At 39.9% G+C, this 27,076-nt stretch overlaps 3 protein-coding genes across 5 annotated transcripts; 2 read left to right on the forward strand and 1 right to left on the reverse strand.

Annotated features, from left to right (window-relative positions):
* Window positions 1-1,303: 1,303 nt before the first annotated feature.
* On the reverse strand, window positions 1,304-3,791 carry LOC145895396 (uncharacterized). Its single transcript, XM_082984201.1, has 5 exons — window positions 3,701-3,791; window positions 3,547-3,598; window positions 3,172-3,261; window positions 2,519-2,682; window positions 1,304-1,707 (listed from the first exon to the last, which is right to left on the reverse strand). Exons 1-5 carry the CDS (start codon window positions 3,755-3,757, stop codon window positions 1,540-1,542), a joined length of 531 nt encoding a protein of 176 aa, XP_082840327.1. The 5' UTR covers window positions 3,758-3,791; the 3' UTR covers window positions 1,304-1,539.
* A 1,119-nt stretch (window positions 3,792-4,910) lies between these two features.
* Window positions 4,911-7,494, forward strand: LOC145895395 (cyclin-dependent kinase 1-like). The gene is made up of 7 exons (XM_082984200.1): window positions 4,911-5,021; window positions 5,092-5,248; window positions 5,675-5,798; window positions 5,869-6,039; window positions 6,295-6,458; window positions 6,762-6,903; window positions 7,090-7,494. Exons 1-7 carry the CDS (start codon window positions 4,976-4,978, stop codon window positions 7,219-7,221), a joined length of 936 nt encoding a protein of 311 aa, XP_082840326.1. The 5' UTR covers window positions 4,911-4,975; the 3' UTR covers window positions 7,222-7,494.
* A 4,706-nt stretch (window positions 7,495-12,200) lies between these two features.
* Window positions 12,201-26,935, forward strand: LOC145896163 (uncharacterized). 3 transcript variants are annotated; one of them, XM_082985038.1, is made up of 22 exons: window positions 12,201-12,489; window positions 12,551-13,048; window positions 13,191-13,274; window positions 13,508-13,673; window positions 19,768-19,936; window positions 20,050-20,247; window positions 20,329-20,426; window positions 20,632-20,790; window positions 20,946-21,077; window positions 21,141-21,337; window positions 21,402-21,533; window positions 21,965-22,093; window positions 22,367-22,472; window positions 23,049-23,176; window positions 23,515-23,610; window positions 23,887-23,968; window positions 24,190-24,294; window positions 24,599-24,741; window positions 24,800-24,939; window positions 25,105-25,226; window positions 25,652-25,840; window positions 26,206-26,935. In XM_082985038.1, the coding sequence occupies exons 1-22, from the start codon at window positions 12,268-12,270 to the stop codon at window positions 26,283-26,285; spliced, it is 3,375 nt and encodes a 1,124-aa protein (XP_082841164.1). In that variant the 5' UTR covers window positions 12,201-12,267; the 3' UTR covers window positions 26,286-26,935. The 3 variants fall into 3 exon arrangements, with proteins under 3 accessions (XP_082841164.1, XP_082841163.1, XP_082841165.1); XM_082985037.1 differs by lacking the exons at window positions 12,201-12,489; window positions 12,551-13,048; window positions 13,191-13,274; window positions 13,508-13,673 and adding an exon at window positions 18,482-19,647; XM_082985039.1 differs by lacking the exons at window positions 12,201-12,489; window positions 12,551-13,048; window positions 13,191-13,274; window positions 13,508-13,673; window positions 23,515-23,610 and adding an exon at window positions 18,482-19,647.
* Window positions 26,936-27,076: the final 141 nt, after the last annotated feature.

Below are 27,076 nucleotides of genomic sequence, written 5' to 3' on the forward strand. Positions count from 1 at the left end.
CCATTGACAGATAATTCGTTGTTACTCCATGTCCAAGAGGAACAATTTAAGCCACTGTTCCTAAACCAAAAATGCCGCGCTGTTGTAAGCCAATTCATATCATATTGTCCTAAGATATGACCCAAAACGCTTTCCAAATCTGGGATGTTGGATATGTTTGATACGTTTGGGATATTGTCCAAAGATTCTGCATAAGCAGCAATGCTCAAGCTTGTTTCCGGAATATGCCGACAGCCAAAACTGTAGCGAAAACCTACAAGCAATTTAAGTTGACTGCATTTAAAACAAAATATTCTGACACAAAAATCTACCTTACCTGGGTACAGAAAAGCACGGGCGGGAAATAGGACGAGTAGCGACAACAAAGCAAGCACCACACAATGTGCAATAACATTTTTTGCCTTCATTCCTAATTCAGTTCTACAGCTTGTCTTGAACAACTGCAAGTCGAGGCTCACCATAGACCGTGGTTTTCTTATCTGAAGGTCTGTTTTCTTGAAGGCACGTAAACTCCCGTGGAGAATACCCGTTCGCATTTTTTTACCGCAGGTTTGTCAAAGCGTTATTGAAATTGTCCTGTCTTTTTCAAGTTCAAAATGTATTTTTATGTTTAGCTGACAATGACAACATTCAGAATAAAAGGATTTTTTGATGCGATGGCTTAAACAACAATATAATAATATTCATGTGCAAGGATGTAACGAGTGCCTTATAACCTTATTCTTGGTTGACTGTCTTGCAAACTATACCCATGCAACTACAAAATGAAAATATTGCCATATCAGTTATACCTGCAATAAAGCGAAACTAAAATGGGCATTGAAGTCTTAACTTTGCTCAATGCGTTAAGAGGCTTCTGGATATGATTCTGCAGCAGGCACGCATGATAAACATAACAGGACTCCTGGCATAACAAGCCACAGCCCACAGGTATCTGACAGCACCGACCTTCATGACACTAACCATTTTTGGGGATTTTTTGTCTGTGGTAAAGTATTTAGAGCTTTAGCTTTGTGACCAATCGTTTATTTGGATTTGAAAACATATGGAGTTTTATTTATGATTTATATTTGCATGGTAACCGATTAGAAGGATGTAATAATGCACAACAGACAATAGATTTAAGCTTGATAATTTATACAAATCACAGGCATTGTAGAAGTTGATGTATAACATGTTGCATAAGTCATACCACAACCACGTGTCTTCGTGTTAGTTGAAATTAAGTCCGAGTGGGCGTCATTTTGAGAAAATTGTGACGTTAAACAAATGAAATTAACAGTTGATATTCAATAGACGAATACAAGTCATAATACAAAAAGACACGGCAAGTAAACAATGTGCTTAATGATGCGTTTCCAAGACTTGTGTGTTGTTTTACGAAGAGGATTATACTTACAGTTTAACAAATTATATCACAGCTGTAACAATTAATATGCCCGGTAAAATTACATGGTATAAAAGCGAAAAAATGTGAATATACAATCAGATGAGGGATATTTAATTTGTCATCTTCATGGAAAGGGTATCTCAGATATATCACTTGGGAGTGTGTGGAGAGGAAGGTGGCGTGTCGATTGTTGCGCTTACAATAACTGGAGTGCCACCGTAGCCTGCGAATTCCTTGTACTGGGCATTGATGCCTTGAGTTTCAACTTGCTGGTAAGTGGGTGGCACATCCGGGACCATTACAGGTTGTGGCATAGGCTGAAAAACGAAGATTTCTTCGGTTACAAAAGGTTGTTTGGCAATTTTAACTTCTGGTACATGTTGGCGTTAGGTACTACCGTAACCATATCTTTCATACGAAAGTAAGTTGTTCATTTATGTAGTTATGGAATTCGCTGTCACTTGTAAGAATTTGCTTTTCATTTTGGCGTTGTGGTACAAATAAACTTACATACGATCGGATTAGGGTATGGAAGCCACTGCGTTGGATTTTTTTTATTTACATCCCTCGTTCTGAGATAAATTAACTTGGTTTTAATGATTTGTCAAACAACGACAAAACGGTGAAAACAACAAACCCGAATAATAATCAATGTTAACTACCACAGTCGCAATAAAGCAAAGGTTGCATTTACAACTGATATTATGTGCTGTCCAGCCAGTAGTTCATTTGGTGTTTGCTCACTTTGTTAAATATAGGACTACCATGTGACTTGGGCGTTTAGGTGAACGACCGAGAAGAATGACGTATGCTGCGTGATTCAATGTTTGACAAGTTGCGCCGACCCGATATTGCCTTGCGCAAGTCAACACACACTTTCGTTTCCTATTTGCTAGCCGCACAGTGTAACCAAGCCTATATGTTACATCTTATGGTATCTGGTTTAAAGATTAACTACATCATGCGACATGAAAACTTTGCTATGTGCTTGGTGTGCTGAAATTTCAGGAAATGCAGATACTTAAGGCCCGAGTTAAAACTTTACCATTTTAAGTGTGTTGCGAATCAATAAATGCTATAACCCAATATTTGGTGTTGTGGGCTTAATGTTTTTTATTGCATCACTACCTGAGTTACTGGCATCACCACGTTGGTGCCAGTCACTTGTCCCATCGTCACATCTAAGCTGCTGGTCGACTTGTTTCGTCCATTCTTCTGGTCCATGCACCGCTTGCAACATCCGACCACAACAGCGCAACACAATAAAAACATCACGATTCCGAACCAAAAGTCTAAAGCACAAACGGCAAAATTACAAGATTTAGTCACAATTCTTTTAAGTAAGGTTTTGTCCGTAAATGTAAAAGCAAAAATTCTCAAAAAAGTTTTAGTTGTATTTGGGATTATAAAAGCGCGTAATGGTCATGTGCGATTCAGAGTTATACGTGCTGGTAATGTAGTAAAAAATCAAATATAGTCGCTGGAACAAATGTGTGCTTAAATATATCAAGGCACATCTTGGTGTTCAAGCGGCTTTGTGTATATGTATTTCACATACAGGAAAGTTTGCCAGAAACTTCACTAAACCCAGGACTGATATTTAGTTGGGGTGTAAGCTTCAAGATTTTTCTACATTTTTTGGGCGCTGGTTGTGAAAAGTATTAACAAAGCAAAAAGCTGTATTTTTGTATCTTGCACTATATAGACGCTAATGGTGTTAAGATGCTAAAAACTAAAAAATTTTAAAATCATTTCAGAAAAGTTTGAAAAGAAACACTTACACCATAAGGCCCAAACTTGCAGATAACTACAGCAGCTGTGGTAATAACCATTAAAGAAGTTGCAACAGTAGCCGATTGTGTTGTATGTATCTGTGTAAAACAACGTGTGAGTTAAAGAAATAAAATTTTAATTTTATGCCGGAGACTGCTTTATCAATCAAAACGGGTGGTTGTCCAGGCCATTGAAAAGCCTGTGAACAATTTTAAGTCGTCACTTTTCCAAGATAAATTGTGACGAGCCACTGTTGTTGATACAAAAACAAAATAATGTCACTTCCTCTGTTAACTTATTTGATCTGCTGTTTCTTTATCACCTGTGATGAGCCGTTAAATTTTACATTTTATGTTAAAGTCCTATACTGCGGTGATACATACTGTAACAATATAACGGGGTATTGTTCTCCGGATCCAGACAAATTTCGTATGCCTGTAACATAATGTAGAATGGCGTTACACAAAGTTTAAAATAGGTTTTTACATATTTTCAGGTTATTCAAAAAGCACTTGATGTCAAACATCTAAAACTTACTTGTGTCTGGACAAACAAAACGAGCAACAACATCATGGTCGCCAAACAACACTTCATCTTTGTATCAAGTATGCCGTACTAAACTTCAAATATATTTGTCGTAAAAATCAACCTGTATTTAAATTATAGCTGTGTTTTATTCCTCTTGCTCGCTCACATAAAGCTCATATATCATTTAAAAGGTGTCTGAATCTATCCGTCAGTAATATTTTTAAAATGTTTTGTAATAATATCATCAGGTTTGGCCGCAGTCTTGAAGTGGTAAACACGAAACAACGTAAAAAAACATCACAGACTTTTACCATCTGCTATCAGTTCGTTTTTGTATGCGCCTATACCGCTCAGACATTTTAACGGTCTTGAGTAATCATCTGCCCATAACCCATATCATATTTGAGCGACTGTCCGCGTGTTTGCCCACGGAGAGATATTAGCTTGAACACAACGTTCTCTCCACTAAAGTGAAACATTAATCGGGTGAATATCGATTAACGCATGTTTCCCCATACAGGTTTGTCTTTAAAAATTTTTAGTTTTTCAGAACGCTACTACACTAATTACAATTCAAGATGATTTGCTGTTTTTTTTGAAAAAAATCATTGCAATTTCCTCAAGAAATACTGTGCTAAAATGTCACATATAAAAGCCAATATTTTTCCCCACCTTATCGTTTTCATGTTACAAAGAAATGACGACCGAAATAACCTTTGAATATAACCTTTTTTTGCTGATGTTAATGCCATCAATCATAGCAATTTATATTTGTCCAAATGGTGGTAACCCACAACGCATGTACCAATGACCTTCCTGTTAAAACGCCAACAATTTATTATCTCTGCGACATAGCGGCATTTAGTGTCGACCTGTCATTTAAACGGTTGTGGTATGTGATTGGTTGCTTCATAGTGACGTAAAGTTTTTTTCCGATTCTTATTGGTTGTTCAACTTAGCGGCTTTGTATGAACAAAAAATGCTCGTCCTTTTATACATTTACATTCAAGTGCGTTTGTGGTACTCTTGTGTTCGTGGTTGTTTTGGGTTTAGTACTGTTTACTGTTCGTGTATAAATGTGACGCCATAGTTTGAATTTTGTTGTAGATATTAGTTTAAAAATACAGTTTTAGAGTAAGTTACTGTACTTTGTCATTGAGGGCGAATCTCATTTGGATGAAATACGTTTGCACTTCTAATACATATTGCATTCTATTTTTAAGCTAGAGCTCCATTTTTGCACAGATTCACAAGATAGGGTTTACAAGACATCATTGTGCAAAAATGTCACTCCACGATGACTATGTGAAGATTGAAAAAATTGGAGAAGGTAATGTAATGTTGTCCAGATGTAAAGTCAGGTTGCTATCTTTGTTTGTTATAACTTTATTGTCTGTTAGGTACATATGGTGTTGTGTATAAGGGCCGGAACAAGAAAACCAACCAGGTTGTTGCCCTGAAAAAGATTAGGCTTGAAAGTGAGGAAGAGGGTGTTCCCAGTACAGCCATAAGGGAAATTTCAATTCTGAAGGAGTTGCAACATCCCAACATTGTCTCGTATGTGTTTTGAATCTGACAGATTTTAAACACTTTTTTCATATGTGCTTTTGTCATCTTGTAGCTCACTATTGTAGGCCAATTGGTAAAACTGTTCATATTTGTGAAAGTTTACTGAGAATCCATGCAGAAACAATTAACTTGTGCTTTAACATATGGAAAACGTATTGATAATCCAGGAAATTAATGTTCGATGAAAAAACCTTCGCCCAAATTACAAACTTAACAATCTGGATTGTACATCTGTCAAATACACAAAAAATGTTAAAATGCAAGCATATTTTGATGAACTAATTTTAAAAGTTAATGAGCATTCTTCTGTTTATAATGGTTATATAAGTAGCTATATACAGATCTCCACTAATTCCAGTGGGTAGTGTGACAAAGTTCACAATTACACCAATATAGTTTACCATTTTGTTTCAGGCTTCAGGATGTTGTTCTACAGGAAAACAACCTCTTTCTTGTGTTTGAGTTCCTGCAAATGGACCTTAAAAAGTACATGGACACCATTCCTTCCGGAAAGTACATGGACAAGGAGCTTGTTCGAGTTAGTAAATTGGGCTTTAAGATCAAAATAATTTTTGAATAGGTTTAAACACTGACTGCTGTTATTACAGAGCTACACATATCAAATACTTCAAGGAATTACTTATTGTCATTCCCGGCGTGTGCTACACCGAGACATGAAACCCCAAAATTTGTTGATTGATAGAAATGGTATCATTAAACTCGCTGATTTTGGCTTAGCAAGAGCTTTTGGTATTCCCGTCAGAGTTTACACACATGAGGTAACACTATGTTTGTATTGGCATTCATAAAATTTATGTCATGAATGTTGGACTCATCCAGAATTACATTTTTAAATCCTGAATTTAAGTGGAAAAACTGATTTAACTTTTTCGGAAGTGAAATGTCATGAAAGAATTTATCCACTGACTTGTTGCACAAGAGCACTTTTAATAGATAACACATAAGCAAGGTTCACCAACTTTGTTTCCCAAGTGCTATGATGTTTGTCATAAACTAAAGATTTGCATGTGCAGGTTGTTACACTGTGGTACAGAGCTCCTGAGGTTCTGCTTGGTTCATCAAGATACTCCACACCAGTTGATGTGTGGAGTATTGGAACCATCTTCGCCGAAATGGCAACCAAACGCCCACTGTTCCATGGTGACTCTGAAATTGATCAGCTATTCAGAATATTCAGGTTAAGACAAGTGTTATATTATTCATTTTGATTAGTATATTAAATGTTAGTCTTTGTAATGCAGCTTTTCAAATTCCATATTATGCCATGCCCTTGTTGTGTGTTTTGTAATGAAATTAATCAAAGAAAGGTTTCGCCAGAAGAAAACAAGTGATTCGTTTTACCTACATTGTATATTGTCTTAATCATAGGTACGCAAAAATGTCTTAACCAAGAGTTAATTTTGAACCAAAATTTTAAGCTATAAGTTATGATATTTAGGTTTTAGAATAACCACGTACTTAATTGAATGTTTAATTACAGAGTGTTGGGGACTCCTACTGACGATGTGTGGCCCGGTGTATGTCAACTTAAAGATTACAAACAAACATTTCCCAAGTGGAAAAGTGGCAGCTTGATGGACTCTGTCAAAAACCTTAATGAGGAAGGCCTGGACTTGCTTGCTGTGAGTAATTGGTTTGTTTTTTAACGTCTTAATGTTTAGGCTTTGAGACACAAATGTACTTGTATCATTAAGTCGACCTGGAGCTCTATTTAAGGTTTGGCAGATGTCGTTTTTACCAGTTACTAACCAAAGGCACGTCTTTAGTACCTTTAACCTAATGTTACAAATTATGTGTTTGTTCGACAGAAATGCCTCATTTACAATCCGGCGAAACGCATATCGGCCAAAGTCGCCCTGTCCCATCCATACTTTGACGGTCTGGACAAAAAGGCTTTGCCTGGAACGCACGTTCCTCTGGTGCCACGGATTGCGGCCTAACACAAAACTTTCCTTGACGCCACAGCATGCAGCAATTTTGAAACTCGTTTCGTTTCAGTTGTGTCGCCCTGGTATCGTTACTGCCGCTATCTCATACACACAGTGACGTCATAAGGGGCGTAACCGGCTACGTTTCGTCGCCGTCTCGGAGACGGCAGTTTTCCTCATTGGCCAAAATTTTCTTTTTTCAACTGTTTGTTTTTCTCTTTATTCAACTGAAATTTGCGATTTCTGTCCGCCGTTTGTATGTACCCGTGTAGTAATAAATTTCTTTCAGGCAGATACAGAACACTGTCGTGCCGTTGCTGCCAGACGTTGCGTTCTGTTATGTTGAGAAATACAAATCGACTTTCCCACGCCTAAGACGTCACCGTGACGCTGATTATGTTACTTTGGCTAAACACGATTATCGTCATTTTGTTGGATTGTAGCGAAGTTGCCGAGCTGCTACAATTCTACAACCACAGTAAATGTTGAACAATTATACATGGAGATTCTGCGAACACGCTAGAGGGCGCCAAGGTATCATACACTAAATCGAGCCTTGGTCTTGTTGAGTCTGTAAATGTTGCGATGCAACGCGTAGTAAACCATTAGTGGTTATGTTGTGTGTTACGCGGTTACCACAGCAGTGTCGAGCATTCGGTTTCAAAACTGCTGCGATTAACAACAAATTCGGTGCGGTTGCCCCTCCAATTGTCCTTGTAACATTGAGATGTTCAGATTTCACTGCTGCGTTCTGTATCTACAATCAGAAGCTAACAACAAATTGCAGATTACCATCAGACTCCATACTATAAAAAAATACAGAATCGTGATACTCACATATCTTTCAGCAAACGAAATAGTTTGGAAAACCCCCAATATTGCTTTGCGTTCCATAGTTCCGCGTAATAACGTGTCAACAGAAAGCATCGACGAACATTCGCCTCAGTGTATAATGTAGATGAAGATTGGAGTATTTATTATTTGCATCTCATCGGCGTTGTCACGAAAAGGTTGTTTCAACGAAATACAGCGAAAAAAACAAGGCAACGGACGAAAACGAAATACGGACCTAAAAATACGCTGTATGGAAAATGAACACGGTCCACCATAACTCTTGCCTGTGCCCAAAATAGTTTTGACAAATATACAAGGGAAGAGGTCCCCTCTTTAGGCAAAGGTCGATATCGACTGAGCTCAGTTATCGACATGTCGGCGCCTTAAACCAACAAGCACAAATCCCTGGAATATCACAACGGACATTCCCATATGGATGAAAGCATCGGCGATCCTGCATAGATTTGTGGTCGTCGTGTATGTGAAGGCAGAGGCTGTGGTGGAAAACGCATGGCTCGGTGTGGCGATAGCACAAGCGGGAGGCCGTATATCCCCGTTTTCTTGGGGAGGCGCCGAGAGATGAGAAGCAAAACTTTATTAGGCCAGAAAGCGGCCGGCAGTTTTGCGACATAGAGCAGACATCTTTCCCGAGTCTGTTAGCAAACGTTTTGGTTGTCGACCGGCACACAAACTGCATAACAAAGACTTTACCAGGCGCTTAAATTGCCCTGTTTTTGAAAAAGAATTGCGATTTTATGTCTCGGGCCTTTGTTTCTGCTTGATTAAAACTTCACTATACAAAAACAAACATGCTACAACTTGCTTCCTTGGGAACTCTCCCAACAACCGTATTGAAGTGGACACGTTTTATGTAAGTTTCCTACCAACAATAGCGTTTGGAAAAGTATTCTTTTGCGGTTTTCTGGTCTGCATGTTACAGCGAGCCAGGGCCCCAACTGTCCGCCCAGCCACCTGCAAACATTTTTGGAACACGAGCCAAGTATAATGCTCGACAGCAAGATAAGATTTGTATCTTGGTTCTCCCTTTTAGGGCCTGGGCCAGGGCGTTTTCTCGTGTCCGCAGCAAGCGAGAGAATTCGCGAAAAAAGGTGGTCACAAACTTTCGCCAGAGAAAAATTGCCACTGGATCACAACGAATGCGACTTTCAATCCGCGCCTCGGATTTGGATTTGCTTGATTAGCCTGCCGTGCTGCTTACTCAAGCGTGATAATTTCTCAAGCGCCACAATAAATTTATGCAGGGAAAGTCCCTACTTATAAAGGAAGTTGAAACGCTGTAACTGTGTCGAAGATACGATATTGTAGCAGTAAGCAGTCAATGTAATGTGGAGAGTCCGACAAAGCAGAAGAAAAGTGCGTATACAGCCGATTACAACTACCGTTGAGTAAAGATGCTTTTTGACGTTCGCATGAACAGCCAGTTGCCTTTTCCCAGTTCTACATGTTTAGAATTACAGATAACTGGCAATATAGATTGCTAGAACAGGTGCAACCGCATCCGACAGTTGGGTATACGGTTTGGGTGACAACAACTACTTGGTGTGGTCATCTCCGTGTGACCCAGCCAGGCAACCTGGGTCACGTCGGTATTTCGCAGTGCTGAACTGGGAACTCATTCCTCGCGTTCCTCAGGTTTCACCTGCTGATGCACGCTCTTGTGCACGTCCAGTCGGGCGTTTCAATGACAGCCGACGAACCTTTGGTTCATATTTTGTGCAGCCGCCAGGAAAGACTTGACGAGAAAGACGTTTTATGAGTTGGTGCGAAGGCATTATTTTACACAAGTTTACACCGACTGGCAATTTATGAATTAAGTTTTTGTGATATGGTTGGATACATTTAAAGCAGTCAGAACGCATTTGTATTGGGAAACCGCATTGATGCAATGTCAGGCATAGGACAATTCGACGAATGTCAACAAAATATACCGTTTGTATAGGACTCGGTGACATTTTATTAACTTCAGCTGAGAGACGACTCGTTTTTTCAATTGATGTCAATGTCAATACCTACCTGACTGGAATTTGTATTTACCTAAGTGTGGGGCACAGGATATGCCTTGTCTGTCGCTCGAATCTCCGTCAGACACCCCAGCTTCTGTTTTGCCTGTCTGTGGGGTTGTAACATAGCTGTTCATTTAACTACTGCTCTAGTCATAAAAACAAAAGCACGGTTTGGTAAATCCCAATTGACAAATATTTTCTCAGAAGGCAGACAAATTTCGGCTTGACAGATCACCTGTATTATTCCATGCTTCATTGGTTGGAATTCCAAGTCTGATTGTGTCCTATATCTATTGCGGTGTTGATATTTTGACTGGTTGCGCTACGTCTGCTATGAATAGGGTTTTTCACCAAATCCCAGTAGTCTCGCTCGTGACGCAGACAATGCAAGACTATGATGTAATAGAGAGAATGAATCAAATGTTTTCATAACGAGTGTTTTCTACGGGTAGAGGATTTTCTTTTGTTGACAGCACAGCTCGACAATTGGTATATCGCCTGTTTTCGTTTAGATCTACATTACAATTTGATTCCATTACTGTATCGCTTTGACAAGCTCTTTTCAAATTGTTCGTTTTAACTTCAGGCACCTTTTTGAATTTTGTGTACTTTTGATAGCTAGTAGTTCGCGTTTTTTGACATGCCAGGATCCAACTGCAAAATGTGCTGTAATGATAAAAACTTTACTGCTATGAATTGTTAGTGCTTATGCCAAGGCTGTTTAACGGAGTCCTGTCAGCAAGCTAACGTTTTCCGTGGCCGTTCTCACCGTTCGCCGCTCCGGGCGCTGCTATCAAATTCTAGAACCTTGGCACAAAAGCGATTTCGCAAGAATTATTGCCCAAACACGACACGATTTGGCGCATTACGTATCTGTCAAATATTCGTGAGCCTTCAAAAAAGTTTTGCTTCGGTGTTTATTTTTGCTTGAATTCATTTCTCGTGTTACAAATTAAGTTATTTGCGCTGTGAAAGCTTGACTTTATTCACGAAGTAAAAGTTATGCTTTTACATACCCGCATTTTCGATCGCAACGTTTACCGCGCAGACCCCAATCTTATCTATTCAGGGCGGCTAGCATTGTCTTTTATTCCTCAACGCCAGGCCCGAAACGTCACACAATTGTGTAATGGGGGTCAAGAGGAGACACCAAGTCGTGACAATGGCAATATTATGACAAGAACCCGTAATCTATTAAATGCGACTAATTTCACTCCTGTTAAGTGGAAAATGCACTAAAACAGTCGTAGCCAATACACAGGTATTATGTTGTGAGGGTAGTTTTAAAAATGTCGCGGTCATATCTTTGCAGTTATCCGTCATAGGGGCCACACGAAGAAGGGTGTGTTTGCACAAGTATTTAGATCCGCTTCTAGTCTTGCGTTTGAGGGCCTGGCTTTCGGCGATGACAAATGGGTTGGTCAGGCGCGGGTTCCTAATCCGCGACGTCGAACGAACCAAAATTGTACGCCGCGGCTACGACTGGCGAACACTGTCTTGTGTACGTAATACTTGCTCGCGTAAACGCCTTGTATTGTGTTCGCGTGACGAAAAATGGGTTTTCGGGAATTGTGTACGTGTTAGCGTGGCAATTTAAGCAACCCACCAAGATGACCTTGTCCCTTATATATGGGTTAAGTATAATATCTGGGTAAATATTGGACAAAAGTTTGCGTTTATGATTAAGTGCTGAAATATGACGCTGTGAAAAACATTACTGTTGTCATAACTGAATGCTGGGATTATTCAAGCAGTGTACCTCGCATTGCTACACTGAACGTTGGCATAAGGCCATACGTTTTTATTTAGTTGACAGCAGTGCGTTCACCGAAAAAGGTGTGCCATAAAATTTTTGACAAACCATGCCTTATAAATATGCGCTAGTCAAATATTACACCAGACTCTATGTTTCCACAAAACCGTGGGCGGTGTATACGTAAAGGGAATGTCAAAATCACGGTTCACTTCTTCGTGTAATGAAACCACTTAAGCAGGCAAAGGTAAGTTTTTTGTGCAACTGGTCTTCAGTGTTCCCCAACTTACAAACATCCACACCATCGTCTTTACACAAAATCAATTTGCCATGCAGGCGAATTTAGAAACATGGTTACATTAACGCGCCCGAAATATGTTTAAACATTTTATCGGTTACAGATGTAAGTTTTTACCTTTTCCTTCATATCCACTGCACTGCCACAACATGATCGCGTCATCCGCAGCACCCATGACGTCACCAGTGATTATGTCATCATATTCTATTGGAGCAACCGTTTCGCCGACAGGCTCTTCCCACTCATCTTTGTCACCACCGCAGCCGGAGTCATCCAACGATCTTCGTCACAGTTCCAGCAACCACGCAGGATTGGCCAGTCCACCTGTTGCCATGGATATCGACGGCGACGGGTTGAAAAATAAACTTAAGGTAATCTACCATGTAACAATCACAAAAAATAACTACTTTTTACATCTTTTTTTCACTTCAGAAAACGTCCGAACAACAGAACAGCATAGATGTGACAAACCATAGCGAATTAGTTCCAGGCGGTTCATTGATGTTCCAAAGCGCTACCTACCCAGCTTCTTCACTACAGCAACAGTACCACGACGACCTGATGCGCGAAGAACTCGTTAGTGACGTCATTCGCCATCAGCAGAACGTCCAAGTTCATCATGGGGTAGCGTACGAATCTTTGCAGGCGGTTACCACCATTTCCGGGTTCGATCACCATGGCAACAACCAGCAGGGAATCGAACAAGAGCGGCGTCATGCCCTCTCGCAGCTTTCAACGGTGACGCAACCAAACGGTGACGTCATAATGCCCTATATGACTGACGGCGTCCACCAACTGCACAACTCTATTGCCAGCAGTGGTGACGGCCCTCAATTGAATGGACTAGGGATGTATTCGTCGGCAAACAGCGACGGAATACAACAAGCCATGGCTCCGATCTACGTTCAAATGCAGAATGGCACAATACAGGTAAATGGCATTGTTTGATTTTATGCCGATAGAAAGTATGACAAAACTCACACAATTGTACATATTGTTCAGGGAAAATTTACACTGCAGAGTCCCGTTTGTACTTTTTTGTGTCAAGTTTCATCCCAATATTTTTCGATAGGCGCTGCCCCTTCTGTCGAGCAACGGAATGTCAAACAATGCAGCGATGGCCGCGCAACTGGCCAACCTCACCAGTTTGACACAAGTATGCTTCCAGCTTTTTGATTTACTTGTTTCCATATAAGCTTTTTACGTGAAACAAACATATCGTTACTGTGTGCCAAAGGGACCACAGAAATATTAGTATTTATTTATGCAAAGCATTTTAATTAAAAACTTCTGCCTCACCGAAAATTGCCAATATCAATATTTGACCAAACAAAGACCAAACAACGTTCACAATGCAAAACAAAACATTTTCGCGGAATTATTTTCCAGCAAAATGGCGTCTTCCAGGCGGTGACTGGAGAGTCCGCGAGCCACGTATCGACCAACAATCTAAACCCGCTTGCTGGAACACAACTAAGTGGAGAAATTCCGTCTCCAAACGAGCCCAAAAAAGAACAGCTGATGAGAAGTCGGAGCGGCGGGCCCCATAGATCCAGTACGTATGGTGATTGTGTTACTTTATAATTTGGCCTCGTGCTGGAATTTGAGGCTGGAAATTGTTTGTTGCTGCTTTGTCAGTGAAGATTTTTGCCAAAGGCTTTTGCATTGAGAAAACAAACGGAACAAAATGCAGGCGTGTATGGCTGCGTCACAGACAACAGAAATCTTGAATTTGTGTTTTCCGAAGAGGGCCCAGATCCCTGGCCAAAAAAGAAATTTCTATGGGAAGCGATTTTTCGCTTCATTTCCCCATACAGGAAACATTTTACAGAAACGCTACAAGCGCGGCGTAAGGTTTAAATGAGTCTCCCCTGGTTGGGCTGCTCCTATTTCCAGTCAATGGTGATAACGCTACATTGGTCTTCCGTATCGGAGCCTTTATTCGGCACAATGCTCCACAGTTATGTCATAGGAGGCTGCCAGAGCGGATCGGGAATTCACCTTCCCACGGCTTTAGGTGTGTGATTTAAGCAGATGTTTGCACCAAAACGTTACATTTTTGATGCCTCTGAAATTTTGTCACTTGCCAAGCAAAAATGTGGTTCGTACAATAAGATATGAACTCTCGGATCGAAAATTCATAAAAGCGTTCCAGGCCGACTTTCTTTAAATATCGTAGTGTCAATTCATACCGTTTTTCGAAAAATATTTTTTCAAGTTAGGTGTTAAATGAGCTGCAGGCTGTCCCGCTGTTCCCACCTATTAGGTCTCAATAATGCTTGTATGTATGTTATAAATATTCTTTTTAAATTAAATCTAATGGCCAGTACCAAATTAACAACTAGTTTAAATTCCTAGACAATTCAACTCAGCAGCAATAGAATTCTTCCAAATAAACGGGGTTACAATTTATTTCTTTTTATGTAAAAATATAATCCTCTGTACATCCAAAACGTGAGCAAACACAGTGTATGGCAATGACGGCTACGCAGTACAAAACCTATCATCGATGCTATTTGTTAAAATAAACTTCCCAAAAAAGCCCATATATTTAAAGTGTTGAAAAGAAAACCCACTGACATCAATAGACAACGAAATATTCACTTGTTTACCGCGTCTCTGGCGAAAGATACCCATGGGGCCGGAGGCAACGAGGCACGACCCAGACAGTAAATTGACCCCACAAACACATCTTGGAGCCACTTGGGTGGAAAAGCGCTGCGCTCAGTTTCAGATTACGCGTCACGGAACGTTGCCAAGCACCAACAAACCCCCCATCCCTGCTTTGCGCCCCATTGCACACCCTAAGAGCCTGTGGGGCAAAAATATTTTGGGTTTCGCGGTGAATTTTTCGGGTCGACGAGCACCGATACCGTTGGGGAGGTAGCGGCATAGCGTGATAAATCGACGCCGCTTTTTGCATGGGCGTTTTAGAACAAAACAACTCGCTTATGCGCCCGAGGAATGGTTTCTAGACTCGTTGATTATAAAGTTTTCGTTTCCACAAGCCTTGCTATTTACTCATTCTCTTACACGTACTCTCTCAACCCAAAGTATTTTCTGCCTGCTTGGCAACGAAAACCTCCCTGGTTTACCAATTCGTCGTTTATGCCGATTGTCATGGTGAATTTCACTGTAAGAAAACATCCTTTGATTAAGTTTCATAAAAATCATTTTCTGGTAAAGCGTTGAAGCCAAACGGTTTACGGAATCATTTAATGAGTGTATAAGTTTGCGGTTTCCATACATTCTCAATTTTATCATTTCTTCAAAAGGTTATCAATTCCATAAACGATAAACTTGAACACTATGTAAAAGGGAGACCAATGTAATTTCGGCCAACGAATAACTTTTTAATCACTTCTAGGCTAAGATTCACGCTTGAGTGCAAACAATAATTTAAAAGATTGCACGCCTGACAATATCACCTGGAATGAGGTGCATATCTTTTTTCGGCGCCAAGACTTTGAATCGGTTGTTGGTGACGTACTTCACCACCTTTCAACAACCTGAGGTTCAAAACAGGTCCCATGGGTTGGCGTGACAGCCACGGTTCACGCTTGAGCTCACCCGTCGAGTGCCTGTACACAGAGGCGTCTCGGGTTACCCAGGTACCAAAATGCTGCACTCCAAGCGTACCGATGCCCTTGGTCGAACAATGCACGATTGTGATGCAACATTCCAGCTGCACCTTTGCCAAAAATGGCCCGCAAACGCAGCAGTTCTTAGTTGGTGATGGTACCTGTACCAAAAAAACATTTCTTTCAATGTTGGATTGCTTTCGGAAAGCAGCAGAATTCTGTGCAATTTCAGGCTTTGTTTCACATGACACTGGCTTTCACCTGTTCGCGTCAGCGCATATCCCATGGTCTTACCCATGACGCTTCAGGGTATGCTGATTTCCTGGGCATTGGGATACCCACGCTCGCATGCCTGCATGCCGATCTCAAGTCAAGCCGAGAAGCAATTTCCTGGCGTACGTGTGTTCAACCAAAACAATCATCAGAGTGGAAAATATTGCGTTGAGCAATTTGTTACGTGGGGGCTTCGGGGCCGTTGTTTACCGTTTTGGCCGGTTGTGCATTTATAGCGGTTTCTTCAACAACTAACTGCTGAATTTGGTTTGAAAAGCTGTTTTGGTATTTTTTTTTAACACAGTTAGGTGTGTGCACTTCTTTGTCATAAAAGTTCAATATTAAATTAGCGCAATCCAACAAAAGTGCTTTGCAGGTTGTAATGTTAATACAACCCTGTTTTAATTACCTCAAGTTAAATTTCCAAAGTCACACGATCTTTTACTGGGGCAAAAATAATATTTTGCAATTTTTACAATTCAAAACACAGTCGGTGATAACTTCTATGGGTGCTCACTGATGCCACCTGACGGAAGGTTTAATATAATTCTGTAAACGCGTGTGGGACAAAAGAGCTGCAAACAAATCGATGAAATTGATAGTTTCAGCATCAGAGTCTGTTGGAACAAAAGTACAAGCATTGCAGCAAGATTTTTACCAAAATTTTGTTTCTTTGTCTTATAAGGAAATAGTAAATGTTACATGTGTTAATATTGAAAGGGTGGAAAACGTGCCCGATTTATAGAGCCCAAAGTCAGGAAAATTTGTGCATGACTGGAAAATGTCTTTGATTGAAACAAGAGTTTTAGTGACCTTATTGATTAGGCTTACGCAAAACCAGTTGTTTGGTTCCCGTATCGTAGTAATATGTTGAGCATATGGAAACAGTGCGGCAGAGAAAACTTGGAGTCCGCATCGTAAACCCCTTTACGGTTGACTTGAAACTTTACGCTCAACCAAGCATGGTAAAAATACCTTTCAAAATTGAGTAATTCAAGTCCAGCTCACTATTCAGAGAACAAACTCCAGTGTGTGAGATTGAGTTTACCTAAACGTAATATAATTCACAAGAGATCCATAGGATTTATCGTTATGCCGTATACACATAAGCTATTTTTCATTAGCCTTACGGTACGATGAGCGAGGGCTCTTCTATTCAGTGAAGCGAGCAGGCGGTTTTCACGCTTTGTTGCCGTTTGATGTGAAAAGGTTTAAAATTGAGGCCCCTCTGGCACTGCATTTGTTCCTGGCAGTCGCGCTGCGCTCTTTGTGTTTGTTTCTTTCTTTGCTCTTGCGCTCCTTTTCTTTTCCGCATGAGCGGTTTCCGGGTATGGGTGCGTGGCTCGTCGCGCTCTTTTGATTTGTCCGCTTCGTTGCGCAGCGCGTGTGTGCATTCAGACGGCACCCGTCTGTCTACTAACCGTGATGGTGTTGTGTGTGCCGTGACGCGTAAAATCCTGCTTGTCGCGCGGCAGTGAGGGCCCCGACGCCTAGAAAAAGCGCATTCCGCTTGAGCGAACATAACGATTGTGTCAAGTGGAACGGTTCGCTGTTCCACGATAATAGAATGTGAGCTCAGCTACAGGGAAAAGCGCGCCGTTTGTTTCGGATATCTTTCCTCAAAAGGCAATTACACTGAATTATGTTTATGCACGTGTAGGAACAGAAAAAGGTCAAAAATTGGTTCCTGGAATGAATGTAGCCAAAACGCAGCCAAAAAGCTGCCAGTAAGCGATACAGCCATTTCTACGTTTTTGCAAAAAGAAATTTGTTCTGTTAATCTGTTCAGGTGTTTTATCATACTACTTCTACATAAATTGTAATTTGTCTCAGTTTCACCAGAATCACTTTTACGCTGCTTTCCTAGCAACCAGGCGAAAGAAGCAAGGCAAGTACGCGTGATCATTCGGATTCCGAGTAAATCCGAATGGCGTTCGCGCCGTAGTCTCAAAGCAGTCGAGAAGAAAGGTGTGCCGTTCACTGTAATGGCGGACAAAATGGCTTCCAGTTCTCACAATAAGCGTGTGGCTGTTCGGGGCTCAACCTTATTACGACCGGTAACTCGCTGTGCAAAGTGATCACAGTACTTTTGGCAGGAGGAGGTTGTTAGGAAGTTTGTCCATCGTTGACTGCGTTTTTACTGCGCTTGATTAGCTTCCAGTGGTTTGCGCTTGACTGCACAGTAATCGCCCAAGCAAAGTGAAACGCTTTGTTGCACGCGGTAATAATCAACTTGCTGTTTAGCGCGAGTATATGAACTTTTAGTGGTCGGTTTATATTGTTTCGGTAATTTATTCAGAAATAGCAGCCATTGTTAATAAATTTTGGTTTGGAATCAAGTTTGGTAAAAAATCACAAAAAAAGAACATTTACACAAGACGTCTTTGAGGAAATTGTGCTATGTTTAGCGTTTTTCTACCTTTATGGTTATTGGTTACTATGAGCTTGATACTCTATGGTAGATTTTGTTAAAAAAATTCATCACATTTCCGACTTATCCCATAGTTTAGTTATCTAAGTTAAGAAATGGTATTAAGCTTGCAGATTGGGTGTTGTCATAAAATGAAAATAAAGTTAGAATGGTGTTGAAATCTAAAAAGACAGTTGACACAAATAATAACAAAACTAATACCAGAAAAACTGCCAATTCAAGAAAAACCGAGACTGCTTCTGTCTCCAAACAAACACAACAGTTAACTGAAAAGACAATATCATCAGATATGACTGACAAACAGGGAAACACAAAGACTGCAAGCAAAAGTTCAGATGAGAAGCAACAAGTTATTATTGTTACCAACCAAGAGGAGCAATCTGAAAAAAGTGATGCCAAGGGCGTAAAAAGAAACCTAACAGATTGTGATGAAAATTTGGATGCAAAAGTGATCAAAGTTGATGAAGACTTTGAAGCCCAAAACATCAGCGGACACGAGGAGTTTATTGTTTGCGTGGAGGAAGGTCAGGAACTAGAGGGTGTGCAGGATGAAGAAAGAGAGATGCTTGCTTTGGCAGATGCAGCTGCAACTGGCAATCCATTCTCACAGGAAGTTGTTGTACAAGCTGAACCCTCGATGTCTATCTCACAACCAGTCAGCACCAATACCCTGCTTGAAAACCTCTCCAATCTTTCCAACCCCTCAGAGCAAGTACAAATTGTAGTAGAACAGGATCCAACATCTGACCAGCAAGTGAAACAGGAACTGGGAGATCAAGGTCAGGGAAATGATGATGGCCAGCAAACGAGCACTGCCACAGTAGCTGCACCACATGGTGTCAATCCATCTATGATGAGCAATCTTCTTCATACTGCAGCCGCCGTAGCTGCATCTCAAAATGCTGCGGCAGCTACAGTCCAAGTTGTTCCAGGACAAACAGCTGGAACCATTCAACTTGTACAGGAGCAAGATGTACAAAAAACTCAAGCAATGATGGCAGCTGGAATTGCTCCTCAAAGTGTGAATCAGTCATCAGAGGAGGCAAGCAAATCTCAGACACAGACCACTTTTACATACCTGGTGACAAGTCAGGGCACTTTGATTGCTGCACATTCAAGTGATGGCACTGAGCTAATTTCAAATAATAGTGCATCAGGGAAGCCTAAAAGGACTCCCAATAAAAGAAGACAGAGCAAGGGTTCTAAGGCAGTTAAGGAGGAATTGACCGAGAATGGTGATGATGGTAAGTTAGCAGGTCTCGGTTTATGGCATTGCAAATATCAACAGTTTACTGACTTCTGCAATCAAAATACCGGCACACACTTTGTGCTTTACCATTAATAAGTTTCTATTTTATTTTCAGGTCATGGAAGTGGGGTCAACCAACTTGGAGGGATGTATGTCAATGGCCGTCCTCTTCCTGAGCCAATCAGGCAAAGGATTGTAAACTTGTCTCACCAAGGAGTGAGGCCGTGTGATATTTCCAGACAACTTCGAGTTTCACATGGCTGCGTTAGCAAAATCTTGGCAAGGTGACAATGAATTTCATTGTAATAAGACATGTAAATAAGGAAGATGTTTTTATTACCTGTACCAATGCCAGAAGTGAGAACTGCATAATTATAATATATTATGTACTTTGTAGATATTATGAAACTGGAAGTATTCGGCCTGGTGTGATTGGTGGCAGCAAGCCCAAGGTGGCAACTCAAGATGTGGTTTTGAGGATAACAGAATACAAGCGTGACAACCCCACTATGTTTGCCTGGGAGATTCGTGATAGGCTGTTGGCTGATGGGATATGCAACCAGGAAAGTGTGCCCAGCGTTTCTTCAATCAATAGGTATTTTTTTTTATTTTACACATGGAAAGAGACATATAAGTTTAAAAGTAAAGTATTACCATGAAACACCTTTTATTGCAGAATTGTACGAAGTAAAACTTCTGAGTTTATGAAAGATAATCAGAGGTTGAATGAACAGGCAAACATTCCATCTCCCATTGTGCAAATGCATGTCAAAGGTATAAACAGGCAAAATGCATGTGGTCGATGTTAATTGTTATGTGGGCATTTATAAGCCACTAATAAGTTGTATATATATAGTTACCAGTGGCTTAAGGATTAGATTTCTTTTTAGGCATTCGTCATAAAGTCAGTCATGTAAATCTCATGAAGTTTTTTAACGCAAACAAGAGTATATAACTCATTATTTTGTTTGTATATTAGGTGAGAGGAAGAGGTCAATGACGGGACCTGTTGTATTGTCGTCCCAACAACAAGCGAATGGAAATGCAGTTCAAAGTGTTGATTTGTCATCAATGCAGATTATTTCAAGTGGACCAGAAAGTTCCTCACTATCACAATTTGTCACTGTCGATGGATCAAGTAAGATAATACATCAGGTGTAGTTATTTAAATTGGACCAGCCATGTGTTACGATTTAAAAGGCAGCTTCTGTGGTCCAAAAACTAAATTGCTCTTTATCCCCAATTGTTTATCCTGGATTTTGTTGCAATGCATCTCGCATATCACTTTTGCAGATGGACAAATCCTGAAAACAGAGAATGTTCCCAACACTGCAACCAGTACAGAGCAAAGTAGGATCTACAGCCTCAGCAACCTCCTAGGAATCACACCAAGCCAGGCGGCCATATTGGCCAGCAATCCAGCAGGTATATGCTGTGTACCAATTCACAGTCTGGATTTAATTAATAACATGTATCTTCTTCTTTAAGCATTCACCCAGGCTGCGACTGTTGTCGGAACTACTGCTGCACCAACTACATCTGTGGAGGCGCCCAAGTCCTCCAGCAGTGTGCCTTCTCTGCCTGCAGTGCTGGCGAGTTTGCCCCTTGGACAACAGTATGAGCTTCTCAAAACTGTCAGTGGTGAACTTGTAGCCATTCCACCACCTAATGATAAAACTCAAGAGGTAATCCAAGTTTGTCACATGTGTACGTTTTTCTTTAACCTAACCTTGGTTCCATATCTAACAGGCAGCCAACAGAGTCCAGTTGGCCAACAGTAAGTCAAGCACAACCACAAGTGATACAGTCGGTCAACAGTTAATCATAAATGCCCAAGGACAGATTGTTCCCCAAGCCGGAGTTGTCATGGCAGCAAATCAGGTGCATATCCACAAGCATTTTGCAAATGTGATATTTTCCTTGACAATATCAACCCCAGGGAAAGGGCATAAAGTGCAACGGCACAAAGCAATGTAAATGAGTAGTTCTTAATTCTGTAAGCTTCATACCTTGCGGTTGGAACTATAAACAATGTTTGGCATGGGGATGTTCATCTTGTGGCTTTTGTCTGCTCAAGTCAGCAATATCTACCTGTGGTCCAATGCAATACTCAATATGCAAGTTGCATGATGTATCAGCCATTGTATTCAAATGGGAACACCTCATGTTAGTCAATACAAAAAGACTGTAGCTGTAGGGGCCTAGGGATAGACAAATAATTTATGTCACCAAAACATTATCATGCTTCGTTTGTTATACTCTTGTCATACTCAGTAGTAAAGGCCCATGTTGTAAAACCATTCCTTTGTCAGGCCCAAGTCGTATCACCTACTCTTCAACAATCTGGCTTGCTAATGACATCTGGTGGTCAAGTCATTGCCTCACCAGCTGCTCAAAACTTGCTGCTTCAGGGTTCCATTCAATCTTCAGATCAACAACAGGTAATTGTTTTTGCAGTATTTTGAGAAATGGATTATTTAAAACAATTTTTAATCCTATTTTATTGTGTGGAAAAAAAACGTTTGGTGTCATTTATATTTTGTACTGTGAAGTAAATATAGTCAAAGTTAACATTCTTCTCTCCGATTAATAAAAGTTTGAGCAAACTCGTGCTTATAATGCGTAAAATTAACCAATATGTTCGAAACAGCATAAAAATTACGGTTTTTATATTGCTGTATATATTACCAGGGAATTTTTTGCTAAATTTTCAGAACACTTCTGCTGCTACATTGAGTTCCGAGTCAGTCATGACTACTTCTGCTGTCAGTACTACTGGAACAAAACTCTCCAAACCAGAAACCATCACAGCAGTAACCAGTAAGTCACCATTTCTGTCTTATTGTCCAAATGTTCAAGAACAACCTTTGTTTTTATCAAGCATAGCTATTATCAATGGCTCAGGGACAAAGAAAATTTCAAACAGGGCCTGTCAACTTTTCTTAAATCTTCAGAAACACTTGATAAAGATATGCATAATATGTAAGATGGGATTAAATATGTGAGAACTTTTCATGGTGTATTACATAGATAAAAATTCCAAATGAGACCAATTGCAGAAAGCAAAATAAAAAAATAAGGAATCCACATGATTTACGTCAAATCCATCAATACGTTTTATATTGACAAATAGTACAGTCTGTTACATGAAATCATTTCATTTTATGCGGTTGAAACAAACAAATATACAAGAAGTAAACGAATGATGGGCACCAAGTTACCACAGCTCTAGGATTTGTTTATCAGCATTTTAAAAGTGGTTTTGAAACCTGACACAGGCAGTACTTATCTAAAAACCAAACTGTAAAACACCATTTACCATTTGAATTTAGATCTTCCTATAAAAAGTATCACAGTTTCCTTGTCTTATTCATCATTACCATTTTTTCACATCAGATCAACAAGGGTTGGTAACATTGACCCAGCAGCAAATTCAACAGTTGGCCGCGCAGGGAATCATCATCCAAACCACTCCCAACCCTGCGCAATTTCAGTCAACTTTTACAGAACAACCTGCTGCAGAGGTATGAGTCTAAGCATTGTACAGTGCACTGTAGCAGTAGCATGTCCTGTAGCAGCAACTGACAATTAACCTGCATGAATGCTGATTACTTAGATATTTCCATACACTGGAGTTAATACAATGTCCTCTGTATGGATAACTAAATCGCAAACTGATTTCACAAAGTGGTGTGACTTTTTCTTAAAACAGAAAGTTGCTTAGCGAGACGCATTTAAAAAAAAAGTACATAATAAAATTGATACAATGGTTTGAAAATTGCAAGCCAATGCTGGATTTTTCTTTTCTTGCACCTAAAGTTTGTAAACTGCATGGAAAAAATGACTCACAAACTAATCACAGGCATCAGAGGAAACACCACAGCCTGAATCCCAAGAAACTGACAAACCTTCCGAATCAGAGACTGATCCCAAACCTGCTGAAGAGAATTCAGAGGAGGTATAGGGTTTGGGCTCACCGCATGATTGTTGGACACGAAAATGTCAAAGAGCATGTAGAATCTTAACACAACTGTTAAGCACACAAGCTTGACTGTTAACCCCTTGGCATGCCATCCAACAAACATTTGTAAATTGTGCTTTTTGCATGTAAATAAACATGTGTTTCTTGGAAAGTGTTGTGATCATGTTCACTCAAGTTTTTCATGTGTTCCATCGCATAGGATTGGCGAAAGCATTTTTACAGGCAGTTCTTATGCAGATTTGTGTTGTTTAGGCCAAACAAACTACTGAAGCACAACTTTCTGCTCAAAACGCAGACCAACAACAACAGCAGCTCATAAAGATGATTCAAAACGGTGAGTTGGTCCTAAAAATATCACAGTCTGGTTTTGCATTTGATATTAAAATTTTCATAAATGTTCAGATAAATTGACTTTTTCTTTATTTGCACATTTATTGCTCTTGAACTGTAAGTTTTAGGTGTGTTTAATTGGATTGCTGGCTCTAGTTAAATTTGAATGGATTAACAGTTGTAATAATGTTTTTAATAATAATTTACAACCAATCTTGTTTAAAGTGGCAGCCCAACAACAGCAGCAGCAACCAGGAACTGCGCAACTTCTGTCTGCAGCGGCTGCGCTCAGTTCAGTTCCAACGACAAGCTTTGCCACAACCACTGCAGGTAAATGCAAGGCATAACAATCTTCCCTGATTACATCCTTGATAGATTTTCACGAAAGAAAATGTGCTAGCAAATAAATTTGTTAATTGCAACAACCACACTTCCAATTTTTTTTAACCAAGTGTTTGCTTAGAACCAGTGAATCTTGCCCTTTTTTGTTGTCAGCACCCCTTTAAAATTCTTGGCCCACTTTCTGATATAGGTGTAATAAAGTATTAAATTGACCAACCTTTATGTGAAACTTCACATCCCTATATGGGTTTACAAACCACTGCCTGCAGTAACTTATCATTCTTATTTACAGAAACCAACACAAATGCAAACAACAGCAACCAGACCCAGCAGTTCCTTTCCACCCAACCCCAGGTTCTCACAGCTGCACAACTACAACAACTTACAAACAACCTACAACAACAACAACAAACTCAACAACCTGGAATTGTACAAGTGAGTCTCTATAAGTTAATGCCATTTATCACTTTGAATTACCCATGCATTGGTACAGATTTTGTCCGCTGCTGCACAGCTGCAGAACCAGCAGAACTCGAACAGTAACAACAATAATAGCAACAACCAGCTTCAACAACTCGCTGTTGCCCAAATGCTTTCCGCTGCTGGGAACAACAATGTGGGCACTGTGGGAAGGTAGGGAATCTTGCTTCATTGTGAATGTGTTTGCATAATATGTGTATATTGAGTGTATAAATAAGGCATAGTATCCATTTGTACTTGTGTATGAGGCAGACCACACAGTAGCAATATAATTTCATACATATATGTATTTTTTATCTATATTAATTTCACAAACAGACAAACTACCCAACTCCAGTTGAATGCTGGCACGTTGACTGAACTTCAGCCTGTAAGCTCCTTGCTCAGAGATTTGCGACCTCAAGCCCAGCAAACTGTTGCCTACTCTGTCGCTACCACTGGTAAGTATTTCAATGCTTACTTTCATCAAGAGTTTCAGCTTCAAACATCATATATATTCATATACTGTATGGATTTCTGCGATTTCCCAACAAACTTGGCCACCAGAAGGGGGTACTGGGGAGTAATAATTTGTCCTTCTGTCATATTTCTTGCCATACATTAATCCCAAGAAACCTGTATGGATCCACTAACTTCAAAATACACAAACAAAAGTTTAGTGCCAAAATCCTTGTAATTTCAAATAAATTTAGTTGGCACTGATGATGAACACAGCATAGTGTTTTAAACGTTTGTCATTTTCTTGCTTACCAGCACTTCTAGCTTAGACTTTTTCTTTCAGAAAAATTTAGTGTTTTTGCATATCCAAAGGATGTGTTAACCACAAAGCTTTTCTTTGTAATTTAATAGCATATTTTTTGACAAGGTGCTGGACTATTACCAGGTCAGTCTGCAACAGCGACAGCCCTGCCATCCCTGATGTTGCCTCCCGCAGCTGTTACAGGAGCAACCACCACTGCCAGCATTGCTCAAGAGTCGACCAACACAATGCAGCCATTCACCTCAATATATAATGAAGCTTGGAAGCTAGCCACGAATGGTCAAACAAACAGAGGTATTATATATTTTTAATTTGAAAATTTGTTTTCAGTGTTATTTTTGCAACAAGATAGTGACCTGAAACCTGCTTCAAAACTTGACATTAATTTTGCATTTGTTTTCTATCCCTTTCTTAGATTGCTTTTCACTGGTGTAAATCCCCTTGCAGCCTTGACAAACACCTGTAAATATTTGTCAATAAATTCATTCTGGCTTATCATTAACTTTATGCCTGGGAATCAAACTGATGAGTTTGGCATGCATGTGGGTGCTGCTATATTACAGCTGTTACTTAATTTATTGCGTAATTTTTTCTGTCCTATATCAATGCTGGAGAAACCTTAAAACATAAACCAAATGCATCTCTTTGATATTTTTCAGGAGCATCTTCTGCCAGCCAATCAGGTGGTGACACAACATCTCCATCAAATGTCATTGACATGGCAACCAAAAAAAGTTAGGTTGCCACAAAAGTAGTCTGAATAACTTTTGAGTGCCTTGTACATATATGTATGTAGCAGAGCAATCACAGGAAACGGATATACACAAGCTTGCTTGTGCCCCATAATAGATTACCCAATCTTTAGTGTCATAACGGATGACTTGTACATAGTAATTAAATGTTGTTACAAAGCAATTGTGCCATGGTATAATTACATCAAGCAAATGACAAAAACATGCATAAAATTATGGGATATTGGCACAGTTCGTAAAAGTTTTCATAAACTTAAATAAAATTTTATTTTGACATATTGTTGCCAAGTAATGTCCCATCATTCTTGTATTATGAATTGAAAGCATGCTGCAGACCTTTGTTTATTTTCCAAAATTTGAAAACACTGATCTGCATAGGATAAAAATCAACCAAAAAAAGTTTAATGTGAATATTGAAAGTGAACTCCATTGTTACAATGTCGAATTGTTTTTGTAACGAATGGGAGGTGTGTGTGTTTTTTGCACTGCTATTCTTCAGATTGCTTTTTTTGCCATGCTGTTGTGTTGCGCAGTTTTTTTTGGGTACACCCTTGTACATTTTCCTGCCATTTTGACTTGTGTGTTCATTTATTTACTTTTGTACCTTGAAAACTGTAAAATAAACTCGTTAACAAAACATGCTTGTTTTTAGTTTACTCCAAGTATACCCAAAAAGTACCTGTAACTTACAGCAAAATTGCGGCATCAATACCTGATGAAGTCTTGCCGCATGGCAGATGAAACGTTGAATAAATACAGCATGTATGATTTATGCCAG

The sequence above is a fragment of the Ascidia mentula genome, chromosome 3, assembly GCF_947561715.1.
Source record: "Ascidia mentula chromosome 3, kaAscMent1.1, whole genome shotgun sequence".
Lineage (NCBI taxonomy): Eukaryota > Metazoa > Chordata > Ascidiacea > Phlebobranchia > Ascidiidae > Ascidia > Ascidia mentula.

Excerpts from the sequence above, each read along its gene's own strand:
- LOC145895396 (XM_082984201.1), bottom strand. The coding sequence starts at position 3,757 with ATGAAGTGTTGTTTGGCGACCATGATGTTGTTGCTCGTTTTGTTTGTC. Across the intron at positions 3,599-3,700 it reads TTTTGTTTGTCCAGACACAA|GCATACGAAATTTGTCTGGA; the intron begins GTAAGTTTTAGA and ends ATTATGTTACAG. Across the intron at positions 2,683-3,171 it reads GCAAGTTTGGGCCTTATGGT|ACTTTTGGTTCGGAATCGTG; the intron begins GTAAGTGTTTCT and ends TTTGTGCTTTAG.
- LOC145895395 (XM_082984200.1), top strand. The coding sequence starts at position 4,976 with ATGTCACTCCACGATGACTATGTGAAGATTGAAAAAATTGGAGAAG. Across the intron at positions 5,249-5,674 it reads CAACATCCCAACATTGTCTC|GCTTCAGGATGTTGTTCTAC; the intron begins GTATGTGTTTTG and ends ATTTTGTTTCAG. Across the intron at positions 6,459-6,761 it reads CAGCTATTCAGAATATTCAG|AGTGTTGGGGACTCCTACTG; the intron begins GTTAAGACAAGT and ends GTTTAATTACAG.
- LOC145896163 (XM_082985037.1), top strand. The coding sequence starts at position 18,552 with ATGGTGTTGAAATCTAAAAAGACAGTTGACACAAATAATAACAAAACT. Across the intron at positions 19,937-20,049 it reads GTTAGCAAAATCTTGGCAAG|ATATTATGAAACTGGAAGTA; the intron begins GTGACAATGAAT and ends TGTACTTTGTAG. Across the intron at positions 24,940-25,104 it reads AATGTGGGCACTGTGGGAAG|ACAAACTACCCAACTCCAGT; the intron begins GTAGGGAATCTT and ends TTTCACAAACAG.